The sequence below is a fragment of the Ovis canadensis genome, chromosome 20 (assembly GCF_042477335.2).
Source record: "Ovis canadensis isolate MfBH-ARS-UI-01 breed Bighorn chromosome 20, ARS-UI_OviCan_v2, whole genome shotgun sequence".
NCBI lineage: Eukaryota > Metazoa > Chordata > Mammalia > Artiodactyla > Bovidae > Ovis > Ovis canadensis.
The window spans coordinates 34,807,181-34,826,696 of record NC_091264.1 but is presented as its reverse complement, the minus strand read 5'-3'; the positions used below and the strand labels follow the sequence as shown (position 1 = coordinate 34,826,696).

General features: G+C 42.1%; 1 protein-coding gene across 2 annotated transcripts in view; it reads left to right on the top strand.

The window, feature by feature from the left end:
- Positions 1–19,314, top strand: part of CYP39A1 (cytochrome P450 family 39 subfamily A member 1) — an 87,654-nt gene extending 68,340 nt beyond the window's left edge. For both annotated transcript variants that reach the window (XM_069562688.1, XM_069562687.1), the window contains 2 exons: positions 14,504–14,591; positions 18,109–19,314. In XM_069562688.1, the coding sequence (XP_069418789.1) occupies positions 14,504–14,591; positions 18,109–18,180 (160 nt within the window). In that variant the 3' untranslated portion in view covers positions 18,181–19,314. The remainder of the gene's footprint in view (positions 1–14,503; positions 14,592–18,108) is intronic.
- Positions 19,315–19,516: the final 202 nt, after the last annotated feature.

The following is a 19,516-nucleotide window of genomic DNA, read 5'->3' as shown; positions in this document are numbered from 1 at the left end:
GCTACAGTTCATGGGATTGCAAAGAGTCAGACACAACTGAGTGACTGAGCACATTGCTGTTATCTCTTGGGCACCTAGTATTCATATGATTATCCTTCATTCAATAAATAGTCATCAGTTGTATGCTATATGTCTGGGTAGAGTTCCTGGAGTTACCCTGGAAAACAAAATAATGGACAAAGTCCCTTTTCTCAAGGAGTTTATAATCTAACTCAAGACACCTCAAGACACTAGAGATTCAAAGACACACAGCATTCCTAAATTGCTTACAATGCAGTTGGAGAGATGAGCCATAGCAACATGAAAAACTTACTTAACAGCATAAGATGGCATTAGAGAAATGCCAGGTGATTCATCTATATCCTAAATGCCATAGGAGTTCAGAGGAAGGAGCACTGAAAAAGGCTTTGTGGACTAGATGAGAATAATCAATAAAATGGACAAAAGAAGGCATACCTGCCTGAAAGGGAGTGGTATCAAATGCTGAGGGGAAAAAAAAGCTAAGCTCTTGTAGGGATGTAATGTGCCTACAAGTTTGTGGTAGCAAGGCAGCTTTCTATTTGTGGTTTGTGAAGCTCTGAGTACAGTTGTTTCTATGTGTTTATTATATTAATGATAATGTAATTTGGGTGTGTGGTGGGGGACTCCCCTGATAGCTCAGTTGGTAAAGAATCCAGCTGCGATGCGGAAGACCTGGGTTTCATCCCTGGGTTGGGAAAATCCCTGGAGAAGGGAAAGGCTACCCACTCTAGTATTCTGGCCTGGAGAATTTCATGGACAGTATAGTCCATGGGGTTGCAATATGACTAAGCGACTTTCACTTTAATGTAATTTTAATAATTGTGCCTCATTCAGTAAAATGTCTTTGGGCAATCTTGCATTTGAGAAGCACTATAAGTAGCTTTCCCCCTTTTCATGCTTTAGTTCGTTCAGTTCACTCGTTCAGTCGTGTCCGACTCTTTGCAACCCCATGAATCGCAGCACGCCAGGCCTCCCTGTCCATCACCAGCTCCTGGAGTTCACTCAGACTCACGTCCCATCGAGTCAGTGATGCTGTCCAGCCATCTCATCCTCTGTCGTCCCCTTCTCCTCCTGCCCCCAATCCTTCCCAGCATCAGAGTCTTTTCCAATGAGTCAACTCTTTGCATGAGGTGGCCAAAGTACTGGAGTTTCAGCTTCAGCATCATTGCTTCCAAAGAAATCCCAGGGTTGATCTCCTTTAGAATGGACTGGATGGATCTCCTTGCAGTCCAAGGGACTCTCAAGAGTCTTCTCCAACACCACAGTTCAAAAGCATCAATTCTTCGGCACTCAGCCTTCTTCACCGTCCAACTCTCACATCCATACATGACCACTGGAAAAACCACAGCCTTGACTAGATGGACCTTAGTCGGCAAAGTAATGTCTCTGCTTTTGAATATGCTATCTAGGTTGGTCATAGCTTTTCTTCCAAGGAGTAAGCGTCTTTTAATTTCATGGCTGCAGTCACCATCTGCAGTGATTTTGGAGCCCCAAAAATAAAGTCTGACACTGTTTCTACTGTTTCCCCATCTATTTGCCATGAAGTGATGAGACCGGATGCCATGATCTTCGTTTTCTGAATGTTGAGCTTTAAGCCAACTTTTTCACTCTCCTCTTTCACTTTCATCAAGAGGCTCTTTAGTTCCTCTTCACTTTCTGCCATAAGCGTGGTGTCATCTGCATATCTGAGGTGATTGATATTTCTCCCGGCAATCTTGATTCCAGCTTGTGTTTCTTCCAGTCCAGCGTTTCTCAGGATGTACTCTGCATATACGTTAAATAAGCAGAGTGACAATATGCAGCCTTGACACACTCCTTTTCCTATTTGGAACCAATCTGTTGTTCCATGTCCAGTTCTAACTGTTGCTTCCTGACCTGCATACAGATTTCTCAAGAGGTAGGTCAGGTGGTCTGGTATTCCCATCTCTTTTAGAGTTTGCCACAATTTATTGTGATCCACACAGTCAAAGGCTTTGGCATAGTCAATAAAGCAGAAATCGATATTTTTCTGGAACTCTCTTGCCTTTTCGATGATCCGGCGGATGTTGGCAATTTGATCTCTGGTTCCTCTGCCTTTTCTAAAACCAGCTTGGACATCAGGAAGTTCACGGTTCACATATTGTTGAAGCCTGGCTTGGAGAATTTTGAGCATTACTTTACTAGCATGTGAGATGAGTGCAATTGTGCGGTAGTTTGAGCATTCTTTGGCATTGCCTTTCTTTGGGATTGGAATGAAAACTGACCTTTTTCGGTCCTGTGGCCACTGCTGAGTTTTCCAAATTTTAATGCTTAGAGGATGCCTTTTTTGTTCGATCGCTCAGTCGTGTCCGACTCTTTGCAGCCCCATGAATTGTGGCAGGCCAGGCTTCCCTGTTCTTCACCATCTCCTGGAGCTTGCTCAAACTCATGTCCATTGAACTGGTGATACTGTCTGACCATCTCGGACTTCCCTGGTGGCTTAGAGGGTAAAGCTTCTGCCTGCAATGTGGGAGACTGGGGTTCGATCCCTGGGTCGGGAAGATCCCCTGGAGAAGGAAACGACAACCCACTCTCGTACTCTTGCCTGGAAAATCCCATGGACAGGAGGAGCCTGGTAGGCTACAGTCCATGAGGTCGCAGAGTCAGACATGACTGAGTGACTTCACTTTCACTTTCTAACCATCTTGTTCTCTGTCATCCCTTTCTCCTGCCTTTAATCTTTCCCAGCATCAGAAAGTGAAAGAAAGACCCAGCATCAGGGTCTTTTTCATTGAGTCAGCTCTTCACATCAGGTGGCCAAAATATTGGAGCTTCAGCTTCAGCATCAGTCCTTTCAGTGACTATTCAGGACTGGTTTCCTTTAGGATGGACTGGTTTGATCTCTTTGCAGTCCAGGGGACTCTCAAGAGTATTCTCCAACACCACAGTTCAAAAACATCAATTCTTTGGTGCTTAGCTTTCTTTATAGTCTAACTCTCACATCCATACATGACCACTGGAAAAACCATAGCTTTGACTAGCTGGACCTTTGTTGACACAGTAATGTCTCTCTTTTTAATATGCTGTCTAGGTTGGTCATAACTTTTCTTCCAAAGAGCAAGCATCTTTTAATTTCGTGGCTGCAATCACCATCTGTAGTGATTTTGGAGCCCAAGAAAATAAAGTCTGTCACTGTTTTCATTGTTTCCCCATCTATTTGCCATGAAGTGATGGGACCGGATGCCATGATCTTCGTTTTCTGAATGTTGAGTTTTAAGCCAACTTTTTCACTCTCCTCTTTCACTTTCATCAAGAGGCTCTTTAGTTGCTCTTTGCTTTCTGGCATAGGGATGGTGTCATCTGCCTATCTGAGGTTTTGATATTTCTCCCGGCAGTCTCAATTCCAGCTTGTGCTTCTTCCAGCCCAGCGTTTCTCATGATATACTCTGCATATAAGTTAAATAAGCAGGGTGACAATCTACAGCCTTGATGCTGATATACTCCTTCCCCTATTTGGAACCAGTCCGTTGTTCCATATCTGGTTCTAACTCTTGCTTCTTGACTTCTTAGAGGATAGCCAGTTGCTTTTGAGGAGTGGGGAACCCCAGTCGCTCTGGATTTCATAAGAAGTTGCAAATTCAACTCATTCTGGGGAATTTGTTATATAAACAAATGCATCCTCTCCACTCCAGCTGGTAAATGGAACTGAATGAGCTGGATTCACTTTATGCTTGTTTCCATTTTCACTATGTCTGTGCATGTGTCCTGGAGGAGATGGGGAAAGGGCCGGGAGTGGGAAGAGCGGATGTGGTTACCTGCAAGACTGAGCGAGGCGGCCAGGTCCCTTATTAACTTCCAGCCACGCCTCTCTCTCTCCTTTCTGCTTTACTAAAGAGCACTGACTCACTCGAAGGGGCACAGAAACCATTGGTAAAGTTGCAGTCATTACTTCCCCAACCATTTCATTCTGACACTTCTATGCGGCTAAGATTTAAGTCTCTCAAGAACAGAAGCAGCAAACGCCAGAGTGATTTTTGATACTTAAGCCAAAGTGCTTCCAAAATAAAACATGCTCATGTGTTCATTTCTGCTCCAAAAATGCCAGCAAGGACCCTCTTTTACTTTTGTTTACCAAATAGATTGCTGGCCCCTCCGTGGTGCACAGAACACTGGCATAAGATTTGTATCTGTTGGAAAAAATGAAAGGCCACTTGGGCTGGATATCTCCCCATCACTTTTTTTTCCCCGTGGGCTTTCTCCCCTCATTAAACTGAACTGCTGCTCTTTAGTAAGTTTGGTCACTCTCTTGTTCAGAGAGAAGTTTTAATTCCTAGGAAAAGAGGACTGGAATTAAAGCTATGCTATATCATAATATTGCCCATGAGTTTTTTTCTTTTAATTTAACTTTTACTTTATATTGATGTATGCTTGATTTACAATGTTGTGTTAATTTCAGGCTTCAGCACAGTGATTCAGTTATACTTATATCCATTCTTTATCTCCCCATCATTGACTGTCTCCTTCTCGCTTGCTAATTGCCCTAGTTTTCCTAGATTTTCCAGCATCCTAGATTCATGGGATGCTGGGGTGCTTTTTCCATCCCCAGCTCCGTAGTAATGAAGCACTGTTCCCTAAACCAACCCTCACATCCCTTCCCTTTGCCCTGCCTCCCCTCCCATAGTGATTGATTTTAGTCTTGCCTTGTGTTTTAAGTGATACAGTAAGCTACCAAGTGAAAGTTTCTATTGAGACTTCTGGGTCAGAAATAATCATTCCCTGTAGGATGTGAATAAAGAAGCACTTGGCCCCAGAAACTGTCAGCAGCTATTTTGAAACTGCAGAAGCAGGATGAAGTTGGTACCATAGAGCAGGGCAGCAGAGGCGAACTGGAGCCATGGTTACATCATTGAACTGTTAGAGTGATCTCTGCCCGAGGCCAGCACCAGCTCTAGATTTTTTAGGTGCATAAAGTGATACAATCCCTTCCATACAGAAACCAGCCTGTTGTGGATTATTCTGTCACTTGTAACCAAAAGCATCCTGTGAGTGAAAGTCACTCGGTCATGTCTGACTCTTTGCGACCCCATGGACCATACTGTCATACAGTCCGTGGAATTCTCCAGGCCAGAATGCTGGATTGGGTAGCCTTTCCAACCCAGGGATTGAACCCAGGTCTCCCACATTGTAGGCAGATTCTCCCACATTGCAGCCACAAGAGAAGCTCTAAAAGCATACAAAGTAATATATAATTTCCTTAAGAGCAAAAGCTTTCTTTCAAGATCTATTTAACTCCATGGCATATCATTAACATATACTAACCACATGAGTTAGTAGCTTTCTAAATAGCTTGGCCTTTTTAGGAGATTGAGTTTCATTTAAGGTGGGTATATCACTAAAGCAAATAAAAACAAATGTCACTTCTTAACTTTTTCCTGGAGGGTCTGGAATTTAAGCTATAGCACAAGATCATTTCTGTTTGGTGAATAGTTCATCTTAATGAAGTCAGTAGTATTCTTTTGCCCTTTTGTTGAATAAGAACATTTAGAAAGTGGTATCAAATGTCTAGCTCACAGCTCCTACATATAAGAGTTTTTCTTCTAGGAAGATCACTGTTAAAATAATCCTGGCTGCAGCTCTGAAAATCAGTGGCCTCAGAGACGGTACTCCCACTAGGATCTGATTCTCGTCTCCCGGATGAAACAGTGTCTCAAGTCAAGAAGCTCTGAGGTCCTCTGCTTTCTCTCCTCCTTTCCCCCATTTAAATATGGCCCATTCCCTTCTCTTCTGTTTTTCACATGTTTTCTTCTTTTCCTTCTCTTCCAGTTTACCCTAATCTGATTCTTCTCATTTTATTCTGGATTTATTTTGCCTTATTTAATATCACCATCTGTCTGCTCACTCTTCCAGATTTTGCCCACGCCATCATTCCCAATCAAAAGTTTGGTACCCCAGGCATAATGTTTCCTGTGTAGCTGAGGTATGCTTGGTCATTTTAATTTTATGTGCTAAAACTAAAAGATTTGATAGACTACAGCTTTTTAAAAAATTAATTAATTTTAATTAGAGGCTAATTACTTTACAATATTGTAGTGGTTTTTGCCAGACATCAACATGAATCAGCCACGGGTGCACATGTGTTGCCCATCCAGAACCCCCCTCCTATCTCCCTTCCCATCCCATCCCCCAGGGTAAACTACAGCTTTCAACATATTTTCCCCTTTCTGCTTGATCATGTTCCTCTGATAATGATTCTAAAATATGCTCCCCATACCACTAGTAGCAACATTATGTGGAAACTTGTAAAAAGTACAAATCGGGTGACCCATCCCCAGATATACTAAGTCAGAAACATGGGGGATGGGTCCAGTGACATGGATTTGAACAGCCTTCCATGTGATTCCGATGCATGCTGAAGTGTGAGAAACCCTGGTCTAGATAATTTTTCCTCCTGTCACCAGATGGTTTTCATTTTCCTATAAGATTTCTTAAAGGGAATGAGGGTGTGGGAAAAGTACTTCCCCTTTAACTTGACCAGCCCTGCTTCAATGAAGGATGCCTGTGAAAGTATGTCTGTACGCTGCCTTCTCTGAATTCCAGGGCAAGATCATTCTATTTTCATAAGCTGCAGCTGGTAGCAACTTGGAATATACTTCAGAGCCCCTGCTCCTGGCAACAGTGGCAGTTTTCCAGCCCATGCTGGCACTGCCCACAATGACTTCTAGTAGGACAAAAAGAGAGATTTTCTTTTAAAAAGGAAGAGAGGGATTCAGTCTCAAAATCAAGACATCCAAAATGAAAATCATGACTTACTGCTGACCCTGGCGTTCCTCCTGTGCTCCTTGTTCCTCTTCTGTGTATCACTGATTTCCTAGACGCTCGGCTCCTAGAGTCACCCTTCTCCCCTCTCTCTTTTCAGTCTGCGGCGTCAACTCCCACCTCCTAACCTAGGTCATCTTGCCCCAGGAGATGTCATGGTTTTCTTCTCCTCCTCCCCATTATCTCTTCTTTCAATCTGTCTTACTCACCACATACAGATGAATTTTCCTTAAATAATCATCTCTAAGTTGTTACTTTCTTGTTGAAACTGGGCATCGCTGCCTACTGGCCAAACCCATCAGCCTAGAACTCCAAACTCTTCGGAATCTGACACAAATACATCTTTCTGAACATCTAGGAACGCCTACCCTAGACAGTCTACCAGTTGTCCCCTGTTGACCATGCCCGTTCCTCCTCTGATTCTTGCTCTCTCCTGGGACTGGAATGCCCCACTCAACATGTGTGTTTATCAAAGCCTGTCCTTCTCTCCAGGACTAGCTCAAGCATCACCTCCACATGGAGTTGATCACTCCAGGCCATGGTGCTCGTTCCAGCCTCCAGATCTCCATAGCCCTTGTGTCTCCACCTTTATCTCACATTGTCACCTTTCCCATCTCTCTGTGTGCAATACTAGCAATGTGATCGTTGAGTCTGGGTTTTGTAGAGCTTTGTGTGATCAGTGTTGGTGTAGGTCTCCTTGAGCATTTATTTACAAATGGAGAAAACATGCAAGTAGTCGGTATTTAAGGAATTTTCAACATGTTTATATTTTAATGAGCTTTATTTGTAGATGTGTAATGTTGTTCTTGCAAGTGTAAAAAATAAATCTGTTATAAATAATATGCCTCATTACTTTCACTGTTTTGACATTAGAAGTATTAAGAAAACATTCCTAGCATGAGCATAGCTCAACTTGCTTCTGAAGAGCTTTTGTAAAAATATGGATTTATGAAGCTCTCTTTCTTTGGAGCAAAAACTTTTAATGTCACAGATATGTGTATGTTAGTCCCTAGTATTTTAGACATCAAAACAAAATTCAGGGTAAAGGCTTGTAAACACGAATTGCTTTTTGCCATTTCAAAAAACATTAACTTCATTTTAGTGAATAACTGAGGTGGTAATTCTGCTAGAATATCCAAATATTTGGAGAAAATAAGAGTTTTAGCACATAGTATTTTATTACCTGTTTTATTAACTCATCTTTTTCTTTAGAATATCAGAATGCTTAGAAATGATGGCAAATATGATATTACTATTTATACTATTTCAATACCTAATACTGATTTAATAACTGAACTAGCTTACCCCTCAATAACAAAAGAAGAAAACTTTTGAAGCCTCTGTAATACACACAGTATCAGTTGGTCAAAAACCTAAATTATAGCTTTACCCTAAGGAAATTCAGTTTTATGATTTTTAAGAACATCACAGAGACTAAAATTAGTTCAGGAAATGCTTACAGGTTCCAGGGGAAAACTATCTTAATGAACTAATAAACATTAGTTCTATTTCTAATCAAAATATACATAGTGTTTCTAAAATAGTCCAATTTGTTCTCTTAAATAGCATATGAACTATTTCTTGTTCACATATTTGCATAATAGAGGAAGTATTCGTGGAAGGCCTCTTATGTGTGATAATATTTAAAAAGCCTTCGTTTTCACATAGAAGTATCACTTCTCAGTACAGTTTCTTCACAAGGTCTATTATAGTTTCATGGTCAAAGTACCCAGCACAGGCACGTGACTCATTCCAGCCCCTCGGCAGCCTGTTCCTCCGTTCCTGCTGCTTTTCCGGCTCTGTCGCTCATCACCATGCCTTCTGCAGGGAGCTTGAGGGCCTTCTTCCCTGCAACAGCCCCACCTCCCCATCAGATAGTCCACAGTCTTGATTGTCACAGTGCCTCTCCTCCAGGGACTGGAGAGGAGGGGTCCCAGGCACTCTTTCCCCACGGAGCTGAGTTCAGAGAAGCGCTTTGGTCCCAGCAAGCTAAACTTAGAAAGGGGCTAAAAACAGACTTCTAAGAAAATGGGATTTGTTTGGATAAAGGAGAACCTATAAAACTTTTATAATTAACAAATGCAGAATTAACGAGCATTTTTTTCTAGTGCTGCTGGGCAGCTGCTAAAGATCGAGGAGTCACTGCTTATTCTACTGAACGCAAAATGACAGTGTAGTGATCGTTATCTAAGTCACTTCTAGAGAGGGAGCTGAGGCCTGAGAAGAACTGGCTGTTTTATGTGAGCAGGAACTTTAATATTTCTTTTCACATGTGGGTACTCATTGCCATGGGCTTCCTAGGTGGCTTAGTGGTAAAGAATCCACCTGCCAATGCAGGAGCTACTGGAGATATGGGTTCAATCCCTGGGTCTGGAAGATCCCCCAGGGGAGGAAATGGCAGCTCCACTCCAGTATCCTTGCCTCGAAAATTCCATGGACAGAGGAGCCTCGCAGGCTAAAGTGCATGGAGTCACAGAGAGTTTGATATGACTGAGCAAGTGAGCACGCACGCCAGCGCTCATTGTCAGCCTTTCCCACTAGATCTGAAGGAGCTCGGGCCCCCATGACATGCTTTCTTCCCTGGACTTTGAAGATAATCACTCTTTTCACTATCCTACTCCTCTGGCTACTTCTTAGATTCCTTTGCTGGTCATCCTCACCTTTCTAACCTCTAAATTTTGGACTGCCCCAGAGCTGTCTCCTCAGATTTCCTATTTTTTTCTGTTTAACCTATCCCCTACAACTTCATCCTATTCCTCAGTCGCTCAGTCGTGTCCGACTCTTTGCGACCCCATGAATCGCAGCACGCCAGGCCTCCCTGTCCATCACCAACTCCCGGAGTTCACTCAGATTCACGTCCATCGAGTCCATGATGCCATCCAGCCATCTCATCCTCTGTCGTCCCCTTCTCCTCCTGCCCCCAGTCCCTCCCAGGATCAGGGTCTTTTCCAATGAGTCAACCTTTGGCATGAGGTGGCCAAAATACTGGAGTTTCCCCTTCTCCTCCTGCCCCCAGTCCCTCCCAGGATCAGGGTCTTTTCCAATGAGTCAACCTTTGGCATGAGGTGGCCAAAGTACTGGAGTTTCAGCTTTAGCATCATTCCTTCCAAAGAAATCCTAGGGCTGATCTCCTTCGGAATGGACTGGTTGGATCTCCTTGCAGTCCAAGGGACTCTCAAGAGTCTTCTCCAACACCACAGTTCAAAAGCATAAATTCTTCGGTGCTCAGCTTTCTTCACAGTCCAACTCTCACATCCATACATGACCACAGGAAAAACCATAGCCTTGACTAGATGGACCTTAGTTGGCAAAGTAATGTCTCTGCTTTTGAATATGCTATCTAGGTTGGTCATAACTTTTCTTCCAAGGAGTAAGAGTCTTTTAATTTCATGGCTGCAATCACCATCTGCAGTGATTTTGGAGCCCAAAAAATAAAGTCTGACACTGTTTCCACCATTTCCCCATCTATTTCCCGTGAAGTGATGGGACCAGATGCCATGATCTCCGTTCTCTGAATGTTGAGCTTTAAGCCAACTTTTTCCCTTTCCTCTTTCACTTTCATCAAGAGGCTTTTTAGTTGCTCTTTGCTTTCTGGCATAAGGATGGTGTCATCTGCCTGTCTGAGGTTATTGATATTTCTCCGAGCAATCCTGATTCCCGCTTGTGCTTCTTCCAGGTCAGCGTTTCTCATGATATATTCTGCATATAAGTTAAATAAGCAGGGTGACAATATACAGCCTTGACGTACTCCTTTTCCTACTTGGAAGCAGTCTGTTGTTCCATGTCCAGTTCTAACTGTTGCTTCCTGACCTGCATACAGGTTTCTCAAGAGGCAGGTCAGGTGGTCTGGTATTCCCATCTCTTTCAGAATTTTCCACAGTGTATTGTGATGCACACAGTCAAAGGCTTTGGCATAGTCAATAAAGCAGAAATAGATGTTTTTTCTGGAACTCTCTTGCTTTTTCAATGATGCTTGGCTTTATATAATTGTCCGAATAGTGATGACTCTATTTATATCTCTTGTACCTCCATCCCTGACTGAATCCCCCCAAACACCAGGCTCGTCCCTAGTTGTCCTCAACATCTCCACTGGATGTCTCCAAGGCACTGGTCAATAGCAAGCTGCAATGAACAGGTCCAAAAGTGAGCTCTGAGTGATAACTCCTCAACCTGCTCCTCCTTCAGCTTTCCCCATTGCTGTACCCTTGTCTTTCCTCAGGCCAAAAACTTGGAATCCCCCTTGACTCCTTTATTAAGGCTTTCACGTCTGTCATGCAAACCATCAGCCTATCCTGCAAAGTATATCCAGATACTAACCATGACTCATGACTATTTCCATCATCCTGGCCCATTCAGGTCCAAGTTTTCCATTGCCTGAAAGATTATAATTGTTTCCAAATCAGTCTTCTTCCATCACCTTATATTTTATTCTCAAAGTAGCAGCCAGAATGATTTTTTAAAAACGTAAGTCAGATTTGTTCAAAACTGTCTAATGGCTTTTTGTCTCACAGAAATGAAGTATTTAGCATGCCCACAAAGTTAAGATGATAATCAGTCATTCTGCAGAGAATCTGAAGAATGAACATTTGGATATATCTCTTTCTAAAAAAAGCATAATGCAAAGTATTTATTATTGATAGTTACATACAGTAATAATCAACAACAATCAAACACCACTGCAGTTCCCAGTGTTTATGATTTATGCTATCTTCTTCATTTCAGAGTTATACATTATGGATATATCTTAAGAAGATATGGTGTGCCCATCATGGGCTGCTCATGTCCCAAGGACAAACATCATAGCCAGAAATGGACAATCTAATTTGTTAGAAGCTTGACAAAAAGTTAATTGTGAGGAATTCTGAACCTGCAAATCAGCAAAATTGCTTTTTCTTGGAATTGCTGCTTAATTTGATCCAAATCAGTAAAGATTGAATTGTTCTATTTCATAGGCATTGACATTCCATTGAAATGAATCATCTTTAGCATTTCTAAGTTGTTGTTGTTCAGTCTCTAAGTCGTGTCTGACTCTTTGCAACCCCATGGACTGCGGCACACCAGGCTCATAGGTAGAATTAAATTTACATCACAAATATTTGTGAAGAACTGATGTATCCAGGTAGGTTCTAACAATACCTGGAGCACTCCAGATTTCATTTGAAATAGAAATATAGGCAAGATGTTTCAAGAATACCAGTGGGAAATAAATCTAATTATCTGATACAAATAGCAGATTGTTCATATTCATTCATCCACTCATGCAGTCAACAAACAGTGAGGATTCAGTGATAAGACCTGCTTCCTGTTTTTGTGAAGGTTGTAGTCTATAAGGGGAGACAGACATGAAGAAGATTAAGTGTAATAGGGTGGGATTGTAGGGTAACGGTGTTAATTGAGGGATGTTAAAAGTGCCACAGAAACATAGAAAAAGATGGAAAGATAAGGAAATTGAATCTGCTTTGTGAAGGCATCTCCTTCCATCATTGTTCATTTTATCAGTCAATGCTAGATGCTAGCAGAGCTCTATGCCCAACAATATAATCCCAGGAGAGAGAGAGCTAATAAACAATCACAATTCAGTTCAGTAGATGCAGTGGCTAAAGTGTGCCCAGGGAGCCATGGAATGGGCAGGAAGGACACCTCAGCCCAGGAGCAAGCAGGCAGGGAATGCTTCCAGAGGAAACTGAGCCTCAGGGAAGAGAAGGGTTGCAAAAGATGGCATTGCCATTCAGAGAACCTCAAGTATACAGTGTGGCAAGAGCATGGATTTTAAGGAGGAGCTCTGGGGGAAAGGAGGCTGGAGAAATACATAGGAGACAGGTCTTCAATGGCTGGCAGTCTTTCCTGTAGCATTTAGAAGGAAATAAGAAGCATTGACAAATGGAATGGGCTTCCCTGGTAGCTCAGCTGGTAAAGAACCTGCCTGCAATGCAAGAGACCCCGGTTCAATTCCTGGGTCAGGAAGATTCCCTGGAGAAGGGATAGGCTATCCACTCCAGTATTCTTGGGCATCCCTGGTGGCTCAGATGGCAAAGAATCTGCCTGCAGCGTGGGAGACCTGGGTTCGATCCCTGGGTTGGGAAGATCTCCTGGAGAAGGGCTTGGCAACCCATTCTAGTGTTCTTGCCTGGAGAATCCCCATGGACACAGAGCCTGGCAGGCTACAGTCCATGGCCTTGCAGACAGTCGGATGTGAGTGAGTGACTAAGTACACGTGTGTAAAGTGAGGAAATGGCAATAAATTTCTGTTTTAGAAAGTTCTCTTCAGCAGTAGGGCAAAGGACAGAGTGGAGAGAAGTGATACTGAAAGCAGAGAAGCCAATCTGAAAGCTCGGGTGATTCAGGAATCCATGACATCAGTAAATGGTGAAGACCTAAGTGGGGGGCAGTGCAGGGGCCAGAGTGAAGGGGATAAGGAGAAGGACTGGGGAAGCATTAGGGAGATAAAGCAAAAACCTCGGTGCCCAACTGTGCAGGAAGGGTAACGGAGAGTGTTGTTTCTACGATGGCATACAGTTTTCTGATGTTGGACTAACCGTACTTATTAGGGGCCATTCCCTCTAAAATGGTCTGCCTCCCCTAAGGAGAGCTCAAAACAGCCCACTGGAAATGCCAGGAAAAGTGGCAGAATTTCATTTACACTTTTCTCAGTTTTTAAATTTGTGTGTATACAAAGTCGACAGTAAACTAATACAATGGTATATATATATACAATTTAAAAAAATATATTTGTTTGGCTGTGGTAGGTCTTAGTTGTAGCATGTGGGATCTAGTTCCCTGACCAGGATTCGAACCTGGGCCACCTGCATGGGGAATGCCAGGGAAGTGCCTATAATTTATAAATAAATGAGTCTTCGTATATTATAGGGTATGCACAGTATTTTCTTATCAGAGATGTATGATCAAAAAGCTTGAAGCCTGAGTGCAGGATTATAGTAGAGAAAAAAATTGGCAGTTAGGGGAAATTCAAAGTGCATCCAGAATATCTAGGCAGAAATTCCTACAGGACTGTCCTATGGAACTTTCTGTGATCATAGAAAAGTTCTAAATATGTGTTGTTCAATGTGGTGGTAGTAACTACTTATGGCCATTAAGCACTTGAAATGTGGTTCATGCCACTAAGGAGCTGAAATTTTTAATTTTGATAAATTTAAATTTATTTAAATAGCCTCATGTAGCTAATGGCTACCATATTGGAAAGGACAAATCTAAAACTTAGAGGAGAGACCTGGAATCTCATTCATTAAATGCTTCCACTGGCTAAGCATTTTATATACATTTTAAAACACTGTAATCACCCCAACTCCCTTATGGAGTAGACAGTATTATAAAAGAAAAGAGTTAAGTTTTTCTTTACTCTGTCCTCTTAACAGTGAAGGTTTATATTGCAAGGAAGAGCACATTTGCTCTGAAATATGTGTAGTTATAGATATTCTTCAGTGTTAGTCACTCAGTCGAGTCTGACTCTTTGTGACCCCATAGACTGTAGCCCATCAGGCTCTTCTGTCCATGGGATTCTGCAGGCAAGAATACTGGAGTGGGTTGCCATGCCCTCCTCCAGGGATCTTCCCAACCCAGGGATCAAATCCTGGTCTTCTCCATTGCAGGCAGATTCTTTACCATTTGAGCCATCAGGGAAGCCCATACTCCTTACTGGAAGATATGTATGCATCTTCCAAGCACCAATTTTCTTTTCTTTTTCTTTCAGGTGGCTGGCTCTGTTGGAGATTCAAATATGTATTATTTTAATATTTTATTATTATGACTGTAGTCTTCTGGACCCATTGCCCAAACAGGTAAATCTTCAGAATTTTGAATAGCATGACTTTCAAATCTGAGATAAAGTCTTCATTTTAATTACTGGATACGAGCTAACTGATCTCCTCACTTAGGCTCATCTTAACACTTCGTCTCTGCAAACTGAGAACCATTCCCTTAATTCTAAGTCAATTCTGTGTTCCCCATTATCACAAGACTGGGATCTAATGATAGTGTTTTCACCACTTAGTGTTAGGAGATCCCCAATGAATTATCCATTTTAACCCTTTTATCTGGGTGTAATAAACATGGCCTTGATGTCAGGCTTGTTTCCCTAGAAAGACATGTCTGTGTGTCCAAAAGTGAGCCATGAGCCACGAGTCATAGCCCTTAGTCCACTTGGTAGCAATGACATAGAAGGAAATTAACCCAACAATAGAAACAGTGAACCGCAATGTGAAGACAATGACCTTTCCCCACCTCTGACCTTTGGCTCTCTCAACCATTTAACTTGGTGTTTCTGTGGTTCTCTTCTCTTGGGCCAATGGCCCTCAAACTGGTGTGAGCATCAGAATTAGCTGAGATGGAGGGGGCTTGTTAGAATACAGAATCCTTGGCCCTAGCCCTAGAGCTCCTGATGAGTAGATCTGGCAAAGGGCTTGAGAATTTGTATTTCTGATAAGTTCTGGGTGCTGCTGCCGCCACACTTTGAGGACCACTGTCCGAGGAAACAGGGGAAAGTCCAATTTAATTCCAGGTGTTTGGATGTCCCTTTGAAAACTCTGGATAAAAGGTGCTATTTAATTTAAACTGAGGCTGAAGCTCAGAAATCAACGATTGCAATCTCAGGGCTATTCACGTAGCATTTTGTGCTATGATTTACTCTTGACATACTAAGGGCTAATATATGGAGGGATAAATAAAACTCCTGGGTGACATTTCAACAGAAATTCTGTAAGTGCATAAATGACACTGAAAATATTATATTGCTCACAAATATGCACATTTCAGCACTTTGCCTTGATTTCTTTTGCACTTCTATTTTGAGTACAAGCAACAGTGATAAAGAGCTCTCAAAATCCAATAATGAAAGGGGGAAATCAAAACACCCTTCACAAAGGTTTTCAGCTGAGTACAGTTTTGTTGGCAAAATGAAGATCCGGGCCAGGATTTACAGGCACCAAATACTAGTTTCTGATCTTCTAAGTTAAATGCTGCGATATTGCCCAGGACTGACTCAGCATCTATTTTCCCACCAGTCAGAAGACACAGGAATGCCTTTTCACATCAGAAGGATGTCAAGCCATGTGACAGATAAAACTGGAGATCAGTCATTTTAACCAGATCCTTAGGCAGGGTTTTTTCCAGCACTTTCTTCCCCGCTAAGAATTCTAGTATTTTTATACCTTTTTTTGGTTTGTTTTAAAATACATCCTATTTCTATTTTGACCCTACTAAGAACATTTTTCAAAGAGATGTGACCTCAGTTTGTAAAAAGTACAAGTCTGAGAGAATCCTCGTCTCAAAGGGCATTTCATTTCACAGTTCTTATTTTAGAAAGATAAATTGATATTATTTAATTGTTGGACTTATTTTACTAAGTTGTGAAAGGAGGTGATCAAAAACTAGAGGCAGTGACCTTCCAATCACCAGGCTCAGATAAGCTGCAGCAGGGAAGGGGGAGTCACCCGGGCATGCTCCAGACCCTTAGTCATCAAGTGCAGGAAGATCATGGGGCTTGGAAACCAGCTCCCCCAAAGGAATTTTCTTGCCACGGTACCCCAAATCAAATGCTACCATCTCCAATTTTACTTTCGTAAGAGTTTTATTTTACCTCAGTCTAAAGAAAATAATTTAATCTTAATTCTCTCCCAGTAAGAACCAAACCATAAGGAAACTGCAGAGCTTTCCAGGATCTGTGATTGGTCAGTTGCGTCCAAACACTGGCAATGGGAACTATTTCATTTTAAGCACTCGCAAGAAGACCCACTTCGGTTCTTTCCCAAAAGCAAGCACATTTTTTGCTAACGCATGAGGTTTTCATTTGGCTGCCTGGTTTTCTTCTGCTGTGTTTTTGGGAGTAGGGGAATGGATTCTTAGAAAATCTCACAAGATCTATGGATCCCCCCACTAGAAAAGTACACACTTCTTCATACACACAAAATGATGGACAGATGCAACTGCAGAGAGTCTGTGCGAGTTCTGTAACTCAGTCTATCAACTGACCTAAGAATCCGCTTTTGCTGAGAAACTGCCCCATTGCTTTCAGACTCATGACAAAAAAAATCATCATCTAAGGTGGATCACCCTCCTCCTTCCTCGCCCCTCCTCTTCCTCCAACACTCGAAGTTGACAGAACAGGTTGGTTGTCTCATCCAAGCTCCTAAGCTTCAGCAATCTCTTTGCTTCATTTGCAATGAACTGACCTCCCATCACCCCCACATCTATTCACCCCTTGTTCATAACTAAGATGTAACAGAACCTATGAGAACATTTGGTACCCACAGAATATCCTTTTGGACAGTTTTGATCTTAGATTCACTATAATAGTGGTTTGCACCATTAACACCATGTTGTCTTAAGAACATCAGTAACATGTGTCATAGAAGTCTCACTCAGCAATTTTAAATGAGGTGTCAGATATTGGGGGCCAGAAATGCATTGAAAGAGCTTTATTTGTGGTATCCTCTTCACCCAGCTAAAGTGAAGGGTGAGTCCTAGGCTCATAGCCTTGGGATATGTGAAGCTGTGAAGAAGCTGCTATTAGAATAAGGGATTGGTACTGATGAACCTATTTGCAGGGCAGCAAAGGAGATGCAGACATAGAGATCAGACTTGTGGACACAGCGGGGGAAAAGAGAGAGTGGGACAAATTGAGAGAGTAGCATGGAAACATGTACATTACCATATGTAAAATAGACAGCCAATGGAAATTTGCTGTATGACCCAGGGAGCTCAGACTGGTGCCCTGTGACAGCCTAGAGGGGAGGGATGGGGTTGGAGGTGTGAAAGAAGCTCAAGAGGGAGGGGACATATGTATACCTCTGGCCAATTCATGTTGATGTATGGCAGAAACCAACACGATATGGCAAGGCAATTATCCTCCAATTAAAAATAAATAAATTTCTAAAAAAGAGTAAGGGATTACCTCCTTTTCTGTCCCTGAATAGTAGTGTTAATCACTCAGTTGTGCCCAGCTCTTTGCGACCCCATGGACTGTGGCCTGCCAGGCTCCTCTGTCCATGGGATTCTCCAGGTAAGAATACTGGTGTGGATTTCCATCCCCACTCTAGAGGATCTTCCCAACCCAGGGATCGAACCTGGGTCTCCCGCATTGCAGGAAGATTCTTTACTGTCTGAGCTACAGGGAAGATCCATCCCTTGAATAGAAGACTAAAATTGATGCTCCCCTTGGAGAACTCATCAAGTAAAACCATCCAGCCTTCCAAACCTAAACTCTGCCTTTCGGGAACAATCACACTGACTAAACCTTAGGTCCACACTGGTGGCTTACGTCCCTTAACTTCTATCCTCTTTCTGCATTTCTGCTTTTAGAGTTCTCTCCACTTGGTGGGTGTCCAGCAGCCGGAAGGACGATGCCGGATTCAGTTTAAACAAAGAAAATGATGTCTGCTGGAGGGCCAGGGCCATCTGGAGGAATGACTGCCCCCCCATCCAGTAGCCTGGTGGCACCTAGACCTGAATTTGACAAGAACACGTCACTTAATTTTATTTTAGGATTTAGTTCAAGACAATGTCCGGGTGGCATGTGTATTTGGTATTTTAAGTGTAGACGAAGAATCAGACATCACTCTCACTGATATCGAGGCCCAAATACAGGGTAAAATGTTTCAGTGATCCAAAAAGAGGTATTCTTCAGAAGTTGGCATTGGTTTCATACATTACTGCAGCAGTCCCCAACCTCTTTCGCACCAGACACCTGTTTCATGGAAGACAATTTTTCCACGGATCAGTGGGGGAGGCAGAGTTTTCAGTTTCTCCCACCACTCACCTCCTGCTGTGTGGACTGGTTCCTAACAGGCCAGGGCCCAATACTGATTCATGATTGGGGAACCCTGCATTATTGTATCAAAACTTTAAATAGAAATAATGTCATTTGAATGAAAGTTTTCATACATTAAATTCACTGTGAAGACAACATACTTTAACTTCTATTTTGAAAAAGGCTAATAGTCTTAGACTTGAAAGAGTATTAAATAATGATTTCTGGAAAGTTGCTATTTTTCTTAATATGATTCTTAACTAGCAATTGGAATTCTTTAACCACTATTAATTTAATTATTTATGAAACATGCCTAATGCTAAATATATGAAGAAAATGATCACTTTCTAAGACCTGTGAAGTCAGGGATCATGTCTGACGCTCATTTCTATCCTCCACTCTGCCTAGGACAGCACTTCTCTATAGGGTATATTCAATACATGTATGTTGACTGATTTATTCACTTATATTTTAATTAAGATGAAAGCACCCTTTTGATTCAAGGTGTTTATAATTGTAGTTGAAGAGATAATATTTTTCCTAATTTATAGAAGCTCTAAGTGACGTGTCAAGTCAAATAACATTTCAATCCACTACTTAAGACTTTTGCCTGAAATATTTACTATGAAACCCAAAAAAGAAATCCTATCCTGTTCAGGGGAAATATATGACCCCAATCACAGTGTGATTTGTCCTCTAAGAGTCAATAAAATGCCGTCTGCCTCCTTGGTTTCACAATAAATAAGCTTTGCAATGCATGTGGCCTCTGGATTACTTGCTCCCCTGTGCTAGAATTATCCCGTGAGGTTGAAAATGATTGCTTACTCATCTGTCTCCCACCAATGGGCAGATGACTCGCTAGGAGAAAATTAAGTACTTTGGAATGCATTAACTCTTCAGGACTAATACAGTGATTTTAAAGCTTAGCTAGCAGCTTGCTGCTTAGCTTAGCAGGCTGGG